Source organism: Podarcis gaigeae (assembly GCF_964106915.1).
Source record: "Podarcis gaigeae genome assembly, chromosome: 15".
Taxonomy (NCBI): domain Eukaryota; kingdom Metazoa; phylum Chordata; class Lepidosauria; order Squamata; family Lacertidae; genus Podarcis; species Podarcis gaigeae.
Window position 1 is genome coordinate 44415862 of NC_139692.1, and position 20600 is coordinate 44436461.

Here is a 20600-nt window from a genome sequence, read left to right on the forward strand (position 1 = left end):
AAGGATCTAGGAGTCTTGGTTGACCACAAACTTGACATGAGCCAACAGTGTGACGCAGCAGCTAAAAAAGCCAATGCAATTCTGGGCTGCACAATAGGAGTATAGCATCTAGATCAAGGGAAGTAATAGTGCCACTGTATTCTGCTCAGGTCAGACCTCACCTGGAGTACTGTGTCCAGTTCTGGGCACTACAGTTCAAGAAGGACACTGACAAACTGGAACGTGTCCAGAGGAGGGCAACCAAAATGGTCAAAGGCCTGGAAACGATGCCTTATGAGGAACGGCTAAGGGAGCTGGGCATGTTTAGCCTGGAGAAGAGGAGGTTAAGGGGTGATATGATAGCCATGTTCAAATATATAAAAGGATGTCACATAGAGGAGGGAGAAAGGTTGTTTTCTGCTGCTCCAGAGAAGCGGACACGGAGCAATGGTTCCAAACTACAAGAAAGAAGATTCCACCTAAACATTAGGAAGAACTTCCTGACAGTAAGAGCTGTTCGACAGTGGAATTTGCTGCCCAGGAGTGTGGTGGAGTCTCCTTCTTTGGAGGTCTTTAAGCAGAGGCTTGACAACCATATGTCAGGAGTACTCTGATGGTGTTTCCTGCTTGGCAGGGGGTTGGACTCGATGGCCCTTGTGGTCTTTTCCAGCTCTATGATTCTATGATTCTCTTCTCATGAGGTGGCCAAAGTCTTGGAGCCTCAGCTTCACGATCTGTCCTTCCAGTGAGCACTCAGGGCTGTTTTCCTTCAGAATGGAGAGATTTGATCTTCTTGCAGTCCATGGGACTCTCAAGAGTCTCCTCCAGCACCAGAATTCAAAAGCATCAATTCTTCAGCCATCAGCCTTCTTTATGGTCCAGCTCTCACTTCCATACATCACTGGGAAAACCAGAGCTTGAACCTTTGTCGGCAAGGTGGTGTCTCTGCTTTTTAAGATGCTGTCCCGGTTTGCCATTGCTTTTCTCCCAAGAAGCACGCGTATTTTAATTTCGTGACTGCTGTCACCATCCGCAGTGATCATGGAGCCCCTGAAATTACACTCATGCGGGTGCCATCTATCCAAGGATGGGACGTGCGCGTAACGAAGGACAGCAACGGATCAAGGCGACCGGCCTGGATCTTTGGACCCTCCTGGTGGGGCGGGGCCAGGGACGCGGACTTTGCTATGGGGCGGAGCTCTGACTCCCTACACGGTCCGGGATACCGCTGATCGTGACGCGCATCTCTGCAAGCGGCCAGGGGTTCCGGCTCTGTTCTTGGCACGCCTTGGAGCGCAAGGGGCGGCAGGCGCGCAGCTTTGCGCACGGGTCCGCGGGAGAAAGAGGAAGGATCCGGGGCGCGTCTGGCTGCTGGGAACCTGCCTCCCGAGGAGGAGCAGGATCAGCAGCGTCCGCTTCTTCCTCCGACCAGCAGTGCGAGGAGCCGGCGATCGCGGGCGCAAGATGCGCGCCTAGGCTGCTGCTGCCGCCCCCTCCTCCTCCTCCCTTTTGCGCTCCGGGCGCAAGAAGCGCGCGATGGCCGCCGCGGAGGCGCTGGCGGGGCTGGCGCTGGGCCTCTACGCCTTGCTCTATTACAACTTCATCAAAGGGGCCACGTGCAAGAACGAGACCAGCCTGCGGGGCAAGACGGTGCTGATCACGGGTGAGAATCGCCCCCGGAAGACGGGGGGCAGCGTGGTGCAGTGGTTAGAGCGTCCGAAGAGGGTCTGCGGGAGCTCCCGCTCCGGGATTTCCTGCTTCGGGATCCCAGCGGAAAAACGTCAGACTAGACTGAGCGCATCTCCCCGGCTGCGATCCTGCGCAGGCTGACTTAGAAGGAAGCTCCCTGGAGCGCCAGTGGGGCATGTTTCTCAGCAAACCTATTATAGGGTTGCACCGGTGACCTTTCTCCAAGTGTGCCTGCACTCCAGCCCACCCACCCCTCATTTTTCCTCAGCATTGGGAATGCTGGGAATTGTAGTCCAAGAGCATCTGGCAGAGGGCTTCAGAGCTTTATTCAGGTGGTGTGTGACATGTCTGAGGGTTTGTAGTGGAAGATGAGAGACAGCACATCCATAGCATTCAATATTGGTATGTATTATATTGCATTCTGAGTTCTCTTAAGAAGAGCCTTCAGCTGGGTCAGACCTGGGACCCACTTAGTCCAGCAAGCAGATCCCTGAGCACAACCACCACTCTGCCCTCCTGCTGTTTCCAGCAACAGACATTCAGAAGCATGTACTGCCTCTGACCCCAAACTCTCTGGAAATCAAATTATAATGCAACAAAATGCAACCTGTAAGAAATAAAGGATATAGTGAAAATGCAGTTAAAACCATACAGCATCTAGCACAGCTCATTACTATTGCCAGAAAAATTGTGCGGTCTGCCAAGGCCCCCAGCGAATTAAACTTTCCCCTTGAACTTTTCCAGGTGGAAACACTGGGATTGGAAAGGCAACGGCTCTGGATCTGGCCCGGAGGGGAGCCCGCGTCATCCTGGCTTGCCGTGACAGAAGGCGAGGAGAATCTGCCGTCTATGATATCAGGAGGGTGAGCACCTGCCACCTGCCTCCTTCGAAAGGGCAGCCTTTATGTGATTCCATTTTAAAATCACTTCTCAAAGCAATTCCACTGTAAAAACGTGGCCTAATATATTCACTTCATAAAATTTATACCCCATTTGATTGTTTAAAAAAAACCACACCCTCAAAGTGGTTTACAAAGAAAACTAAATCAATAAAATTATTAGCAAGAAAAATGTAACAATGTAAAACTTTAAAATATAAACAAATCAGAGTAGACTGGGGGAACTCACATCAACTTTCCTAACCTCCAGGTAGGAAAACACAATAGTGTTTTTAGCAGGCACTGAAAAGAGTACAGTGAAGGCACCTGCCTGATACCAGTCAGCAGGGAGTTCCAGTGAATTCTGAACAGCTGACCTTTCCTTCCTTGGCAGGAGGGAGGTCTAGCTTTCTAGAATAATTCACCAAGCTGACACTCTCCAGATGTTTTGGACCTAGTCTCCCATCAGGCTCAGCATCACACAGCTGTCTGGGGCTGATGGGAGCTGTAGTCCAGTGGATCTGGAAGGGCACCAGGTTAGAAAAGTCTACCCTAGTGGTGGTATAGCATTTGGGCAGGTGCACGGAGGATGTTTTCCCACCGCGCACCATTCTTGCCTGTTTTTCCTGGGATAGGGGTGGTGGTGAACAAGCTCCATTGATCTGCTATTCTAATCCACTGATTTATGTATTTTGCATTTGTTTTAGGAATGTAGTTTTATTGCTTATTCTTTATGCTGTTCCCCACCATATCCCCCCCCCCCAATTAATGTTTGCAGGAAAGTGGGAACAATGAAGTTCTCTTTATGAGCCTGGACTTGGCCAGCTTCAAGTCAGTGAGAGCTTTTGCAGCGGCTTTCTTGAAATCTGAGCCCCGCCTTGACATTCTCATCAACAATGCAGGTGAGATTTGGGGAAGGGGCACAGCTGCTTTGCATGCAGAAGGTCCAAGGTTTTCAGTCCTCAGTGGCATCCCCAGGTAGGACTGGGAATGTCCCCTGCATGAAACTCTGGAGACTGAGAGGAAGTGGGCTGGGCTTTGTTGGTGCCAGCAGCAGCAGCGTTAGCGCTTAAGCAGCTGCCATTGTAAGCAGGCTCAATTTGGGCTTTGTTGCTGCCAGCCCCTCTCCAGAGCCCTTTCGCACACTGCTCATCCTCCCACCACCGCCAGCCCCTGCCATTCGCAAGACACAGGTAAGCAGCCACCGGTGCTCGTCCGGTGCTGTGGAGAAGGGAGGGGAGAGTCATGGGGAGGCATGGCTTACCTGAGTAGAATGTGTCCTTTTATTTAAAATGCATCCCTGGGTTATTTGTGTGGCCTGCCTGGAGCTCTTGCATAGAATGCTGTGTCCTTTTATCTAAAATATAGTCTGGCCTCTCAAAGGTCTTAGGGACAGGGAACCAGCCCCCTGCTGAAAAGGTTTGCTGACCCCTGGGCTAGAACAATAAACTTATATGGACTATGCTTGCCTAAACAGGTGGGTCTTCAAGAGACAGCAGATGATAGTGATGGGGGCCTCTCATATTTCAACAGGGCTGGCGCCACCAGTGAAAAGGCCTGCCTCCGCGTTGCACCTGTTTAATCCAGCTTCGTGTTCCGGCAGGTGTCGGGTCTGGAAGCCGAAGTGAGGATGGCTTCAATTTGGTGTTCCAGGTGAATCACTTGAGCCATTTCCTTCTGACCCACCTCCTCCTGGAGCGGATGAAGCAGTGTGCACCCAGCCGTGTGGTGGTGGTGGCTTCCAAAGCACATCAAACTGGGAAGATTGACTTTCAGAACATCCACAAGCCAGTGGATGGGCACTTGGCAGGGTTCCAATCGTATTGCAACAGCAAACTGGCCAATATATTGTACACCCGGGAGCTCGCCAATCGACTGGAAGGGACGAACGTTACCTGCTACGCGGTCCATCCAGGTGAGTGGCAGGTCCAGCTCCGTTCCTCAACCTGGGACCCTCTATAGTGGTGTCTGGCGCCCTTGGGGGACTGGAGGGGCAGAAAGCAAGGAGCCCAACAATAGACAGAGCCAGAACCAGGGAAGGGCAGAGACAGAGTCAATTGCAGGTGGAGCCAACTCCTCCTAGTTCTGTCCCCATCCTCATCCTTATCCCTGCAGAGATTTACAAGGGGCAACACTGAGACTGTGGAAGAGAAGGAAGCTGATGGGCTTCCTTTGGTCCTCTAGATGTTATTAGACCCCAGCTCCTATTTTTCCTGACTGTTTACTGTTCTGTTCTGCAAAAAGGGGCATCTGGTTGGCCACAGTGGAAAAGTGGATACTAAATTAGATGGACCCCCTTTGAAGTCTGGTCCATCAGCTGGGCTCTCTTCTTATTCTATCCAGTTCTGGCAACTGATGTTTTCCTATCTTTCTGCTTTCAGGGCTTGTTAACACTGAATTATTCCGTCACATGTCGATCTGGCTGAAGCCTCTTTTCCTCCCCATCTGCTGGCTCTTCTTCCGAGACACGACCAGCGGAGCTCAGACGTCCATCTACTGTGCCACTGAGGAAGGCATTGAGAAGTACAGCGGGCGCTATTTTGCCGATTGCAGGCTGTATGACCCCAAGCCACATGCCCGGGATGACGCCATGGCCAAGAAACTTTGGGAAGTCAGCGAGAGGATGGTGGGGCTGGCGAACTAGGCTGCGGTGTTTTTCAAAGAGGGCTCACCTCCATGGAACAGGTGCCTGTGCAGAACCATCCATGAAATCGAGGAAGGTTTTTAATTCAAATTCTGGCATCACATGGCAGGTTTCTAAAGGGGAAATAGCACTGTCCCAAAGCAGCATTTCTCATTTTCGTAAACTGGAGGCATCTTTGAATGATAGCCAACCGGTGGATAGGGCTTGGATGGTGTCTTAAGACGTCAGGTGGCGATAGATGCCTTGGGCCTTTCACCGAGGAAGATGCAGGGATCTTGATCTTAGTGCATCAACAGCAGTCAGCATGGCATCAACCACTGTTGAAATAGTTCCAAACATTGCAGTGTCAACAGACCTGTGTGTCAATCTTGACATTTAAGGTTTCGGATTTAAACAGAGGTTGGGTGGCATCTGTCAGCTTTAGCTGAGATTCCTGCATTCCCGTGTGTTGCAGAGAAAGGGAGACACCCGATTTTTGTAAACCACCACATGCCTGAAACAGCAATAATAATGGAAGGCACCAATCAACACATAGTGATATCTATATAGCTGTGCGATAGGAACATGGAAAGGAAGCTACCTTATCTTAGGTAAAACTCTTCGTCCATATAGTCCAATCTACTCTGATTGGCAGCTGCTCTCCAGGTTCTCAGGTAAAAAAAGGGCATTTTGTGTCACACAGCATTAGTACAGAGTACCTGGTTTGCGTGTGAAAGGTCCCAGGTTTCATCCTCAGGCTGGGAGAGACTTCCTGTCTGAAAAACAGGAGAGAGCCCCTGCTGCCAGTCAGTGTAGGCAATATACAATGTAAGTGCAAGGATGAAAGCCAGGATTGCTAATAGGTGGATTAAAGTGTAGCGCTTTAGTAGCATTTATAACTGAGCTGCAGCAACTGAAGACTTTCTGAGTATCCCTCCAGTCTCAAAACTCCAGAACCCACCATCTTGGCAATATCATAGAATTAGAAGGTGCGTTAAGAATTCACCTCTACACCACCTTGTTTGTTACCCAGGTGAGGAACAACCACCTTGTGCATAAACCACAGAACCAAGGAAACTATTTCCAAGTCCAGCATCCAGATTTAGGGACCCAGTTTTATTATAGCTATTGCAATAGGACAGAGCTCACTCGACTCAACGTGCCAGTTGAGGTCTGCCCCGAGGCAATTCAGTAATTCAAACACAGCAAACCAAGAGTCATAAGACATCCTTAAACATATGTCAGGAAAGATTACAGGTCATGAGACGTAAAGCATGTGTGGCTTCATACTGGCATCTTAACCCCTGCAATTGCTTTGGAGTGGCCCTGATGTGCCCAGGCCATTTGACCATTTCAGGTATCGGATATCCAGCATTACCCTGGCAGCTTAGCCTTCAGTGAGAGAGAAGAGCATCATAAAATCCTCTTCCTGAGTCTCAGATAGCTTCAAGGATAGCTGATTCTCACTATGGTGCTAAAACATCCTCCTGCCATTAGTATGATTTTCAGGAGTAGATAAGGAGAGAGAGGAGAGTAGCTTAGAAGGAAGATTCACAAATGCAGAACACACAAAGATCAAGTCTAATGCATTCTGAAAGGTTAAATGCAATTAAAGCGAAACACTGAAACGTTATTAAAATAATAAAAATGTACACTTGGAGTCTCCAATTCCTATATCAAAGGGACCTCGGGGTTATCCAGTCCAACCCCCTGCAATGCAGAACTCTCAGCTCAATTCTTTCATTTTTTATCAGAGCAGCTGATTGTGGCAGAAGCTGAAATGTTAAAAATGAAACTTGATTTAGGTACATATTACTTCACTCCCCACAATGTTTATATGCCACCTGACTAAACCACCAGAAAAAGAACAAAACAGCAAATTTATCAGTGAAATCTTTTTTAGAACCTAAAACAATATTAGTAATAATAAAAACAGATGGCAGCTTGTTTGTGTGTCTGGATAGGCTTCCCCAGACAGAAATGTCTTTAGCAGAGACTTAAAAAAAGAGCAAAGGCGGCTGGAGTCCAAATTGTAGGAGCTGCCACATAAAAATATGTGTTTATTAGCAAGTGGGGGGAAAGCATAATGTGGCAGCTGTAATTTTGAGGCCAGCTGGGCAAGACTGGAGTGGCTGAGGGGGCATCAATGTTGGGCTGAGGGGGGGTCTCAAGGATGGTCTTTTGAAAAAACGGAGGTAGAAAAACTGTTGCTAATCACAGAATATATGCAGGGAGAGGAGACAAATGGGAAGATGCCCTTAAAAGACAAGGAGGACCATTCAGATGTAGGTTTTTAGGACCTGCTTTGCTTCTGCAATGGCAAGCTGTTTTTAAAACTGTTTTTAAATTATATTTTAAATGTACCCAACCCTGGGACCTTGGGGTGAAGGGCTACTAAAAAAGAATAAAAAAGAACGCCATTTACCATCGTTGATTGATTGTAACCCACCTGGGACCTGGAGTGTGTGGTGTGTTAACAACAACAACAACAACAATAAATTATATTTTTATTATGCCCTGTCTGGATAGTAACTTTCTTTTCGAGTTCTGATAATTTTGTTTATTGAATTTATACACTGCCCTTCTCTGCAGGAGGATCTCGTGCGAAAACGCGAAAACACGTAACATAATAACGAAAACCAAACAATGCGACCTGTGTTCACAAAGGGCGCGTGTTCTCAGGAAGATGGGGGGGCACTTTATTTTATCCTTTTATTTTTCTCCCCTCACCCTTTCCTCCTCCGCCCAAAATGGCGGCCTGAGGCGAAGGCGGAGGAGGCGGCTTCTCCCTCTTCCTCCTCCCTCCGCTCCCCTTTCCCGCTCTTTCCTTTTCCCGCCCACGCTCTCCCCCCCCCACCCTCGGACGCGCTTCCTGTGGGCGGAGCCTTCGGGGGCGGGGGAGGAGCCGAGGAAGGAGGCGGTGCCGCCGCTGCCGCTCCTCCCGAAGATTCCCCCCGACCCGTTAATCGGGCGGAGCGCAGTGCGCGTGCGCCGTGGTGGTCGGTGGGAGGGGGCGGGCTGCTGCTTGGCGTTGGCTGGGTCGAGTCGCCATGGGCAACTGCCACACGGTGGGGCCCAACGAGGCCCTCGTCGTGTCAGGTAAGGAGACCATGGGGGGGAGCGTGAGGGGGGGGGCTTGTTTTCCTCAAGGGGGGGAGGGACGCTGAGGCCCCCCCTCCCCCCGCAGCTCGTCGTCTGCCTTGAAGGTCTGCCTCGCCCTCTTCTTCCTTCCTGCTGTTCTCCTTCCTCCTTCCCTCCCGGGGGGGGGGTCTTCCTCCTTGAATTGGGTGAGGCCTGGGGGGGGCTTTATCCCTCCCCTCTGTGGGGACACATATAGGACCCACACACACACACACGTGCATGCCTGCATGCACACAGCGCTCTCTGACACGGGAGCAGACAGGTACGCAGAGATTTCTCTTGCACAAGCACACACGCGCATCTATCCCAGGCACACGGAGATCTCCCTGTTACACAAACGGCACAGCATGTACAAATGCGCAGGTGTCTCTCGCACAGAGAGGGCACGCGCACGTAGATTTTTCCCACGCCTGCACACGGATGGGTAGACAGCACACACGGATCTCGCACCAACAGCACAGCACAGCACGCGTTTACACAGAGATTTCTCTTATGCACCCACCCATAGGATTTCTCTTATGAACACACGCAGAGATTGCTTATGCAAACAGCATAGAGCCCATACACACAGAGCTCTCTTACGCTTGCACACACATTGCAAACACATCTTTCTTACAGACACACACTGATATCTCTCTTACACGTATTGCACACATTCACAGATATCTATATCATGCATATATAGGTATATCACATCTCTCCTGTGCACATTTATTTATATTGTATATATGCTATGTTTGCAGCAACAGAAAGAGTGTTATTTACATATACAAAGATATTTCTCTCTTGTACACCCCCCATAAATATATACTCATGTACATAAACACAAAAGTATGCAGAGATCTCTCTTAACACAGGGAGACACCATTTGTGGCATTTATATACCACCTAATATGGGGGGGGGGGGAACCAAACCCAAGACCTACACAATAGTCTTGTTTATGGCACCTTAAAGACTAACAACTCTTATTATGGCATAAGATTATTTGTTGGTTTTGCTGCAACAAAAATGAACACAGCCTTTGTCTCTGGAAAACATGCACACATATTTTCCCTGCCACTTGGTCTCTGTATTAAAAAAAGTGTACAGTTCTTTAGAAATTTGAAATTAGCATTAATATTAATATCACACACACAACCCACCTTGTACAGCACCGAGCTCCCCATAAGGCCTTGGGTTTTTTGTTTATGAATAATAATCACAACAGTGACGCAATGTGTGCCATGGGATCTATAGCGCTTGAACTGAGCATTAGCTGGTTTGCATTCAGGTAAGCTCCCATCCGCTCCTGACACAAACTGCAAAATTAGTTAGGGATCCATTTCTCAGTGATTTGAACTTCTCTTAAGAAAATGGTGCTGAATGCTTCCTGTTTTCATCTGAGGCATATTAAAGTGGGCAGGTGCTTTTGCTTGATGGGAAACAGTTGTATGAAAATGCAACTTAGATTGATTGTATTTGTGCATCTCCTGAAATGTTTTCTTCCTGGTTCATGAGGATCCTGCAACCCACTTACCATTTTCCATAACCGCGCTTTGGTATGATAATGCAGTTAATAGGATGGGGGTGCCTCTGAATGTTTTCTCTGCCAAGTATCTGAGCTTTACAGGAACACATTTCCAAGGCAGAATACATGATTTGTAGCCCAGTATGTTATTTTCAGGGGGAAAAAGGTGTGAGTTGCTGTGATTACAATTGGAAGAGGCCAGTTCAGCTCGTAAAAGCAGTCAGGGTGTGTGTGTGTGTGTGTTGGTGATGGGAGCCTCCACCTCCCTTGAGAGCCTCCATTCTCCCCTTTATTACTGTCTCAGTGTAGCCAAAGCTACTGCAGTAGATGGAAAATCATTCTGGGGAAAACATAGCACTCTTAATAACCACCACACCCTCCTACTTTTTTCTGTTTGGGAAGGAAATGGCCTCGAGTGGTCTGGAAAGAAAATATGGAATATAACATGAACATGGGCAGAGTGTATCTTCCATGAACGATGGCTGTGCAGGTTAATCCTGTTACAGACATGGAATAACGGAATTGTGGAGTTGGAAGGGAGCCCAAGGATCATCTAGTCCAACCCCTTGCAATGCAAGAATCAGAGCTAAAGAATCCCTGGCAGATGGCCAACCTCTGCAGATGAGGATCTGCCTACTGAGTCAAGCCACTAATCCTCTGCCTTGTGTTGTCTACTCTGACTGGCAGCGGCTCTTCCAGGGTCTTGGGCAACTACGGATCTTCCACTCTCTCTGCTCCCTGGTATGTTTTTAACTGGAGAATCAGGGGATTGAACCCGGGACCTTCTCCAGGCAAAGCAGGTGCTCTGCTGCTGCGCTACGGTCCTTCCTTGCCTGCTTGGAAGTTCTGATAGGCAGGGAGAACCCCACCCCTGCCTAGACTTCGGACGGGAACAGTGTGGGATGGAAATACACCAGCATTAGCTTTTAGCATTTTATATACCATGTTCCAGAGCACTCAAACCACATGTATGTAGTCATTGTAATCCTCCCAATAGCTCTGTAACGTAGAGCAGTACAATTCTCCCAAATTGTAGACGTGGGGACTGAGAGTCGAGTAGCTGCACTGTGAGTTCATGACCCAGAGGCTTCCCTCATTTCACATATGCCCACAGAGCATCAACTTCCCACTAGTAGCCTCTTTCACATGGAAGATAAAACCTTAGCCTGTACAAATACCTGTTTAATTTGATGCTTTATAATTGCACTCCTCTTAAACTTCATTACACCTGAAGGAGCGTCTCCACCCCCATCATTCAGCCTGGACACTGAGATCCAACTCCAAGGGCCTTATAACAGTTCCCTCCCTGCAAGAAGTGAAGTTGCAGGGAACCAGGCAGAGGGGCTTCTCGGTAGTGGCATCTACCCTGTGGAATGCCCTCCCATCAAATGCAGGGGAGCTAAAGAACTACACAACTTTTAGAAGACATCTGAAGGCAGCCCTGTATCAGGAAGTTTTTAATGTTTGACATTTTGTTATCTTTTTATATGTGCTGGAAGCTGCCCAGGTTGGTTGGGAAACCCAGCTAGATAATAAAATTAGTATTTGTTTAAATTACTATTATTAGCTGGTATTTTCCAGTGTAGGAGTAACAAGGCTGACCCCAGTTATCTTGTGTGAATTTGTACAGGCATATTAGCATACATTTCTGTTGTCTGCATGCTACCAGCCCTCAAGAGACATGATCAGTCCTGGATTTCCCCCCACTCCTCCCCCAGTCTTGTGGCAGGCAGGCAGGCTGTGCTCGCAAGTTGTGTTGCCAGCTTGCCCTTGATAGGAGAAAATGGTGATCCAAGGGTCTATGGTGTTACTGGACAGCATTTCCCATCTGCTTTCTGGGCACTTTTTGAAATGGGAAGCGTTCTTAGCACTGCAGGATTGGTCCGTGTCCAGCAGCAGATGAATGCAGGCTGTGTTCCTGTGCGTGTCAGGAGGCCTGGAGCCTTGCGAGCAGAAGACTTAATCAAATTGAAACCCTGAACCTTCTTCCAGTGCCAGAGTCATCCCACCCTGCCCTCTCTCTGCAATGAGGACATGAAGTAATCAACATGCCTCTGATTTGAGTAACCACATCCTGGCGCTCCATATCTTGGATAAGGCCCCATGACTCCGCTACGGGAGTCCTGTGGCTTCCAGCAGGGGCTGGGCCCCAGCACCTCTTCCTCAAGAAATCCAATGGTATAACAAATGAATATAAAAAACTTACACCTAACTAGCACGTGGCGCCAGGAGAACTGTTGCCAGGGAAAGATTTCTGGAGGATTTTTGCTTGTTTAAATCCTACCTCAAAGCATCATAATCAGGGTGAGAGTTGCATTCACCCAGTGCTGACAAGGTACTAACTAACCTATTAAAAAGGTAAAGGTACCCCTGCCTGTACGGGCCAGTCGTGTCCGACTCTAGGGTTGTGCGTCCATCTCACTTAAAAGGCCGGGGGCCAGCGCTGTCCGGAGACACTTCCGGGTCACATGGCCAGTGTGACGAAGCTGCTCTGACGAACTAGCACCAGCACAGCACACGGAAACACTGTTTACCTTCCCGCTATAAAGCGGTCCCTATTTATCTACTTGCACTTTTGAGGTGCTTTCGAACTGCTAGGTGGGCAGGAGCTGGGACCGAACAACGGGAGCCCACCCCGCCACGGGGATTCGAACCGCCGACCATGCGATCGGCAAGCCCTAGGCACTGAGGTTTTACCCACAGCGCCACCCGCGTCCCTAACTAACCTATTAGGATGGAATAATTGCTTCCTTCCGTCACAGGGAATGGCTTCCCCAGCTAGTTTTTGTGGCAGGCTGGACTAGGTTTAAACTGAGGCCCCCTTACTAATCTGCAGCCCACCTGTGGCGTGAAGTCTTGCAGTGGAGTGAGTGTGTCTCCTGCATTTTCCAATGTTTGCAGGGAATGTTGAGCCCCCGAGACAAGTCCACAATAACCTGGCAGCTGGACTGTTCATGCTGCCTTGTTCTATTTTAACTCCCAAGCAAACAATCTGTGTTTGCTTTGCTGCTTTTGTTGAGGTGTGGGTTGTGCCTCTGCTGGTGGCTTAGGGGACCGTTTGCCAAAATTGCTGGCTGGCCCTTAAACTGGCACACCAGCCTGCAGTTGCCCAGAGATGCAGCATGAGCACTGCCTGTCTTTATTTCTCCGTCTAAATGAGATTAGATGGATGAACCCGTGACCCACTTTGCGTCTGTGCTGGCAGCCTGTTGCAAAAATTCCCGTTAGCTTGTAAGGAAGGACAGGCCGTTGTGCAACAGCCTTTCTCTGGAGAGAGGTGGGCTCCTTTCCAACAGCTGCTATCTTTTCGGGAATCAGGATTCCTTTTGCCAAGACATAGCAGCAGAGAGGGAGGAGCAGCCTCTGTTTTGCTCTGCTTCCCTTCTCCCCCTCCAAACCCTTGTTTGGGAGAGCTCTCTAGGCAGGGGGGGGAGGGACCTTCCTCTCCAAGCCCTGCTCTGCTTCCTTTACATACCAAGCTGCATGTAATTAGGAGATGTAGTATTTTCAACCCAGGAGGTGAAACCCTTGCTGCTGCATCAAGCGAGTATGCTTTGTTCTTTCCAGCAGCTGTTCAGGTACCTCTGGAAGATCACAAGCGGGTCACCCCCCTCCTCTCTTGTGTAGCCCCAGATTCCACCACCGTGCCAATTTAGTATGAGTAGGTTTACAACTAAGCCTTTATTGTCACCCTGTTTGAGAAGAGTTTCAAAGTTGCATTTCGAAATAAGGCCTAGGGGCTGGGCGATATCTGACCAGCTAAACATCGCAATACTGTATATGAGATATATCACAAAGTGTATATATATATATATATATACACGTACAGTTTGGTAATGCAGGAAAATGTGTACAAATACTATAAAGTGGATAAGGGAAACAGAGAGTTAAATACATTGCAAAACAAAACAATACAAAAGAGAAGGATATAAGAAGGACCCCATAAGCTTGTAATAAAGAAAAATGTACGTGGTCTCAAGTGTTTCATCGTATGTGAGAGTCACAGTCATAATTCTCCTGTGAAAATTCACAGATTTAAAGGTATATTTAAAAAAAATAATCCAGAATGTCTTTCCATAAGGAAGTTAGTCGACATTCTGTGATTGTGGACCTTGCTGTGCTTGTGTGTGACTCTCTAAAAAACAAACAGAGAGCGAGCTGCAAAGTCCTTTTTAATTTATACAAATAACAGGAGAGAGAGAGAGAGAGAGAGAGAGAGAGAGAGAGAGAGAGAGAGAGCGCCTCATCAGTACTCCAAAATGGCAAAGGAACTGGGATGATCTGCTCATAGTGGTCCCTTGGTCCCCAGGGGAGGGTTCCTGAGCTCTGGGCTCAGTACTGCACCTAGGATTTCAGGTTAAAACTGTGGAGTGGAAGGAAAGGAGGACCTTTTTCTTCCTCCCCGCTTTCAGTCACTCTCTGAAGACTGGAGAAGAGACCCACTTAAGAATATTAGGTGTGTGGGCAGGGGAAGGACTAGACCATGTGAAAAATGAACAAAATGTTTTAGCTGCAGTTCATTCATTTTCAGCTTTGTATTCTTGTTATTAAAAAGTACACCTAGACATTCCGTTGTTGCGCCCATAACCTCGGTTTAAGGTGCCATCTAGCCCCTCGCTTTCATATCTCCGTTTCTAACGTTGTCTCCCAGGATCTCGCCTGCTGGCTGCACTTTTCCTTCCATCTGAGCAAATCTGATTACACAGCCAGCAGGGACCTCCCTGAGGCAGAATGAAGAAAACAGCAGCGGGTGTGGCTGGCCAGCCTTTCTCAGTGCCAGTCCTCCTTTCCTCTCCACCTCCCTCCCCTCCCCAAAATAGCATCATCATTTGCTACTACACCCCCCCCCCCCCCCGCAATATTTTCTGCTTTGGGGTGGAGGAATAACCAGTCCACCTGAATTCTGGCTGCTTTCGCCTTCTGAACTAGCCCCCATCCCCTGCTGATGAAGTTCTTGCCTGCAGGGCTGCATTTGGCAATGGAGGGGTTTTTTTTTTGCAAGTGAATGAACAGCCAGGGGGAGCTCCAGAGTCCTGGGTGCTGAAGGAAAGTGCCTGGTTAATGAGCAGCAGAGGAAGCTGCCCTCTCTTGAGTCAGACCTTTGGCCCACCTACCTCAGTGTTGTCTACACTTGCTGGCAGCAGTGGCTCTCCAGGGTTCCGGGCAGAGTCCATTCCCAACCCTGCCTGGAGATGTCACCGGGGATTGAACCTTGGAGCTTCTGTAGCTGATCTGCCGCTGAGCTGCACAAGCCATCCCTTAAAGTAAGACTCCATTCCTCCAGTTTCTGAGTAGCTCTTGAGCTAGGCCATGCGTCCCTCTCGCTCACTATAGCCTACACTGACTAGCAGCAGCTCTCCAGGGTTTCAGACATGGGGTCTCCTTCCTGGAGATGCCACTGGGGATTGAACCTGGCACCTCTCTCATGCACCGCAGGCGCCCTCCCACCGACATCTTGGAGGCCCACTGGAGTTTTTGGATTTTTCTCAGGGATTTGGAAAGTTCTAGGTTCCTTTTCACGGGACGTGGGTGGTGCTGTAGGTTAAACCACAGAGCCTAGGACTTGCCGATCAGAAGGTTGGTGGTTCAAATCCCCGCGACAGGATGAGCTCCCGTTGCTCGGTCCCTGCTCCTGCCATCCTAGCTGTTTGAAAGCACATCAAAGTTCAAGTAGATAAAATAGGTACCACACCGGTGGGAAGGTAAACGGCGTTCCCGTGTGCTGCTCTGGTTCGCCAGAAGTGGCTTAGTCCTGCTGGCCACATGACCCGGAAGCTGTACGCCGGCTCCCTCGGCCAATAAAGCGAGATGAGCGCCGCAACCCCAGAGTCAGCCATGACTGGAGCTCATGGTCAGGGGTCTCTTTACCTTTACCGTTAGGTCCCCTTTACTAGGTACTGCAGTCCCTGAGAGCGGGCAGACTTGCTTTGAAACTACTGGTTCTTCCAGACCCCTTCTGATTCCACGGTGGGTTATTGGCATTCAGACTCTTAAAGCACCCAGGTGCCTCGCCATCTCCCAAGGAGGGGTGTGTTAACGCCAAAAACAGCTCTGAAGGGACAGGGTGTTCACTGTTTGCCGTTGGTTTCCTTGCTTGTTCTGAATATATTTTATTTCGGTTTTCCTCTAAGAGACGACTGCAATCAATCTGAACGATTGGGCAGAATTGATTCACAAAGGCGTTCAAGGAGCTGGAGATTTGACGGAAGTGCAGGAGTGGAAAGGCGGGGGGTGGGGGGTACAATATTCGTTTTCCAATCAAACGACCTAATAAAAGCTCCTTCTGGGCCGGGTAGGGACCGGAATGCTTCCTTCCTCCTCTGCTTCCAAAATCTTCCTGAGCTGTGGGGGGCCGTCTGCTGAGGGCGGTGTGCTGCAAAACACAGTTGGCAGAGCCCTGAGGTTGAGAAAGTCACAGGCGTGGGTCACGCGCAGAGGAATGGGAACTGGCCCAGTTCCCTGCCTTCCTGCCAGAGGAGGAGGAGGAGAGCTTCTGAATGGCTCTGCACCAATTCGGTCATAGGTGATCTCTTGGCTCCCTCTCCTGATTTAATCTTTCCTGCACAGCTGCAGCAGGAAATTGCACTGGGCCTGGGTGGGAGTGTGTGTGATAGAGGGGGGAGTGTCCTATGGTGCCAGCCCCCACCTGCTCCTGTTTCTTATCCATTAAGCTGCATATGGCTATTTCTGAAGTTCTGAGAACTTGCTTTTTAATTATTATTTTTTAAAGTGGAAAGCAAGCGTCTCCTATGGCTGCCGAGACAATGAGAAAATTAAGGGTAGTTGCAGGCAGTTGTGCATCCCCCCAACAGAGAAGTTTAAAGTTAAAAAAAAGAAAGAAATTTATCTGGATGACTTGTCTGTGAGAAACTCTTGCTGCACCATTTTCTAAGTGGTCACACACCGACTGCTTAATTATCTGTGCCCCAGAGGCTCCTGGAGGCCAGCCGTTATAACTGGGATGGCTCCTCTCTCTGGATGATGGAGACAACAGTTGCCCCCCTCCAATCTACAGGGAGAATTCCCCAAGAATTCTCAAATATTATAGAAAGAGGCTCTGAGATTATACCTGCCCGCTCCTTTAGTATCATTAGGTGCAGCTCATCAGGCCCTGGAGATTTGAATTCATTTAAAGTAGCTAGGTGTTCCCTCACTACCTATTTTCCTATCGTGGGCTGCAGCTCCCTCCTTCCATTGTTTATTCTGTTATCCCCAGATTGGGCACTGCTTTCCTTTTGGGTGTAGACAGAGGCAAAGTAGGTGTTGAACTGTTCCACCTTCACCCAATAGCTTTTCCCCCATTTTCTGCATGCAGAGGAGCATAGCTAATGAAACCTTTTGTTACTGTTTTCAACCTCTCTTGCAAGCCTGAGCTAATTCTGAGCTTTGGCTGCCTGACTTTCTCCCTGCAACTGTTGGCTACTCATGTATACTCTTCCTTTGCAATTATATTTTATTGAATTATGCCTAGCAGAGAGGAAGTAGATAGAGAAGAGCTTTTCTCCCTTATAAGACTGGAACTTGTGGGCATCCCATGAAGCTGAATGTTGAAAGATTCAGGACAGAGAAAAGAAAGGGCTTCTTCACACAGTACGTAGTTCAACTGTGAAAAACAATGTTTTCCACAAACTAGGATGACTTTAAAAGGTGGATGGACAGATCCATGGAGGAGAGGGCTGGATGGCTGTTAGCCATGAGTGTCCTGTCTCCACAATTGGAGACTGCAGTGCTTCTGAATGTCAGTTGTTGGAAACTGCAGGAGGGAAGAGAACTCTGGTGCTCGTGTCATAGAATCATAGTTGGAAGGAACACCAGAGGTCATCTAGTCCAACCCCCTGCAATGCAGGAATCATAGCTAAAGCATTCCTGATAGATGACCCTCTAACCTGTGTTCAAAAACCTCCAGTGAAGGAGAGTCCACCACCTTCCATGGACCAGTTGGCTTCTGAAAAGGCGGCTTCCTATTTTCCTAATTAAACCACTCCTTTATTTATGATCATGAGGACTAGAATCTTAGGACAGCAAGGGAGAGGGCTCTGGTGTGCTCAAGTCCTGCTTGCGGACTTCCCACCGGGGCATCTCTTTGGACCACTGTGAGGACAGGATCCTGGACTAGCAGGTCCATTGGCCTGAGCTCTCAAGCTCTCCTTACGCCCTTTTCGATTTACAAAGAACGAGATGCTTACAATCTGGAAACGCAGGCAGATGGAAGGGAACAGAAATGGAGGCAGGGTTTAAACAGGTCTGTTGCAGTTTGACATATCTGGGCTCTGCTGCCATCATATTGGGCATACCATTGCCTTTAGCTTTTCACTGCTTTGCTGGTTGCCCTGGAAAGGCCTCCCCTTTGGAACGGTGGGCATCCTTCGGAGCGTTATAGACGAAATAAAGCGCCCGTTCCCAACCCCTCTCTCTCTGCTTCCTCTGCAGGTGGTTGCTGCGGGTCGGACGAGAAGCAGTATGTCTACGGCGGCTGGGCCTGGGCCTGGTGGTGCATCTCTGACACGCAGAGGTAAGGAGGGGAGCACCCTCATCGCTGGGGGAGGGGGGCAGGCGGCTTTGTGTCAAGGCCCAGCTAGATGTGACTGTGCTGCTTTCCCACATGCTCCTGTATCAAGTGGCTCCTCGTGACTCCCGAAGACCCCCATCTTCCGAGGGCTCCCCTCCCTCTAAGTTGAGTTGCTGCAGGGCGAAGGGCGAGGTAGTGTCCCCTTGGTTAAAGCTGGCCAGGCGACAGGGTGATAATATTTGGGGAAGGCCCACAGCTCATCGGTAGAGCATACGCTTTGCAGACAACGGGTCCTAGGTTCAGTTCTGGGGAACTCCAGGTAGGAATGGGACAGACGCTCTGCCTGAAACCTTGGAAGAGTCTACCGGTCAGTGTAGACAATACTGAACTAGATGGACCAGTTGTCTCACTCAGTATAAGGCATCTTCCTGCGTATCGTTCTCCACCGCAGGGGGAACAAACACTGTTCTCCCTTCCAATGCCCTTCTGTCACTTCCGTGCTTCTGAATACCAGCTGCAGGAAACAGCAGGAGGGGAGAGTGTTCTTGCACCCGGAGTTCTGCTTGTGGGTTTCCTACTGGAATCTGGTTGGCCCCTGTGAAAACAGGATGCTGTTCTAGATGGGCCATGGGCCTGATCCCGCAGGACTCTTCTTATGCCCATCTGCTGCCTGAAGCAGCCCCTTCTCTCTTCCCAGCGAGGAATGGTGAAAAGCCTCTGGAGCAACTGATTTCAGGCAGAGAGGTTCAGAACCTTTATGCAAACACTTTTTGCTGTTAAACTAATAGCCCCCTTCCAACCCCCCCCTTTAACTGTGAAAGGGGCAGCATTGGGACAGATGGTCTGTTGCCTCTAGTCAACTGTGCCTTTAGTCACACGTCTATCCCTGGTTCAGGGGCACTTTGGTCTTAATGATAAAAGTAATGAATGAGAGACCTCATATCTATTCTGGGAACATGTATAGGGACCTACAATGTCCAAACTCAGCTGGAAAGGATTTATTTCGTACACACTGAGGCCTGCAACCCCCAGAACTTTTCCCCAGCGATCCACTCCATTATGGTAGTTGGGCATTTTGCTAATATTTTTAAAGCTTGCCACATTTGAGGCACATTCACCCTGCAGCAGATCTGAGCGCTGATTTGCTGTCATGGTTCCTTTCCTTCTCCCGCCACCACCCGATAAGCCAGGAAATTGATTTGTTAGGTAGTTCGCATCACAGAGCTGCCATTTCTTGGATCCATTTCCTGTAGACCATTTTGGCAAAAAAAGAAAACTGTCCTTGAGACCAGCTTAAATTTGTAACCTTGACATGATTCAAATGCCCCCCAAACCACAAGCCAGGACACACTAGTGTTGTTCAAGGCCCATGTAGTGATGTTAAACTCTCAGGAATAATATTTTGGAGAATATTCTTGATTAATGAGAATATTAGAGAAATTCATTTAAAATAGGAGAATATTCATTTTAATGCATTGAAAATGATATCATTTTAATAATTGAAAATGGCATAATTAGTTAATATAGTTGATAAATAAAACTATATGCATACATATAAAAAGAAGCCAGTAACATTAAATGTATTATTATATGATAATATATTTCAGTATGTCAGTCTTGCAAATTCAAATGTTCATCAAATTAAATGAATAACATTTTTAAAACTTAAAAAATAAATGTTTTCTGTAGCTCACATTTTAGAACTGCCAATGGTGAATGACACAATGCTCAGTAATGTAACTGGATTAAAAAAAATCGTTACTCATTACTTACACTGGCAGTGTCACAGCTTGACTTATTATTTACTAGATTTTTAAAAAGTGGATTGTAAAACTGGTTCTAACATTAGAATTTACAGTTTGTAAACTGGAGAATTTTCTAGCAGAGAATATTCTCAAGAATATTCTCATTTTCAAGAATATTCTCACCTCACCTCACTAGGCCCATGCAGAACTTACCATTAGAAACAGCATTACGTAGGTAACAACTAGAGCTCAGAGAAGAGGCTGCCTGCTGCAGCTCTGGAGGTTTCCACGCTCTGGGGTTGCCTCCTTCCAATTTCTCCCAGTGAAGAGGCACACTAGAATCATTTGACCTTGGAAGAAGCTTCCCGTTGCATCTCTGTGCAGCTCACTGGCCTCAGAACAGAGATCCACGGGTACAGGCCCCTCTTACGAGTGACTGGTTTCTTTCACATGCCGAATCGAAACAAGTTGGATCAAATCCGCCCCCCCCCCCCAAATATAACTCTACCCGCTTCTAGCTAAATTGGG

General features: G+C 48.5%; 2 protein-coding genes across 4 annotated transcripts in view; both read left to right on the forward strand.

Moving 5' to 3' along the window:
* The first annotated feature begins 926 nt into the window (after nucleotides 1-926).
* On the forward strand, nucleotides 927-7681 carry LOC310832922 (dehydrogenase/reductase SDR family member 13-like). The gene is made up of 5 exons (XM_083715263.1): nucleotides 927-1642; nucleotides 2413-2531; nucleotides 3325-3448; nucleotides 4150-4461; nucleotides 4928-7681. The coding sequence occupies exons 1-5, from the start codon at nucleotides 1516-1518 to the stop codon at nucleotides 5188-5190; spliced, it is 945 nt and encodes a 314-aa protein (XP_083571389.1). The 5' UTR covers nucleotides 927-1515; the 3' UTR covers nucleotides 5191-7681.
* A 377-nt stretch (nucleotides 7682-8058) lies between these two features.
* FLOT2 (flotillin 2) overlaps nucleotides 8059-20600 on the forward strand; it is a 27834-nt gene continuing 15292 nt past the window's right edge. For 2 of the 3 annotated variants that reach the window (XM_083715225.1, XM_083715226.1), the window contains exons 1-2: nucleotides 8119-8268; nucleotides 18249-18330. In XM_083715225.1, coding sequence (XP_083571351.1) covers nucleotides 8220-8268; nucleotides 18249-18330 — 131 coding nt within the window. In that variant the 5' untranslated portion in view covers nucleotides 8119-8219. Of the gene's footprint in view, nucleotides 8269-18248; nucleotides 18331-20600 lie in introns of all 3 variants that reach the window. The other variant, XM_083715224.1, reaches the window with a different exon arrangement.

What these genes read in the sequence shown, in the direction of transcription:
- LOC310832922 (XM_083715263.1), top strand. Translation starts at nt 1,516, where the DNA reads ATGGCCGCCGCGGAGGCGCTGGCGGGGCTGGCGCTGGGCCTCTACGCC. An exon ending in CAAGACGGTGCTGATCACGG is followed by an intron (nt 1,643 to 2,412) that starts GTGAGAATCGCC and finishes GAACTTTTCCAG; the next exon opens with GTGGAAACACTGGGATTGGA. An exon ending in CTGCTACGCGGTCCATCCAG is followed by an intron (nt 4,462 to 4,927) that starts GTGAGTGGCAGG and finishes TTCTGCTTTCAG; the next exon opens with GGCTTGTTAACACTGAATTA.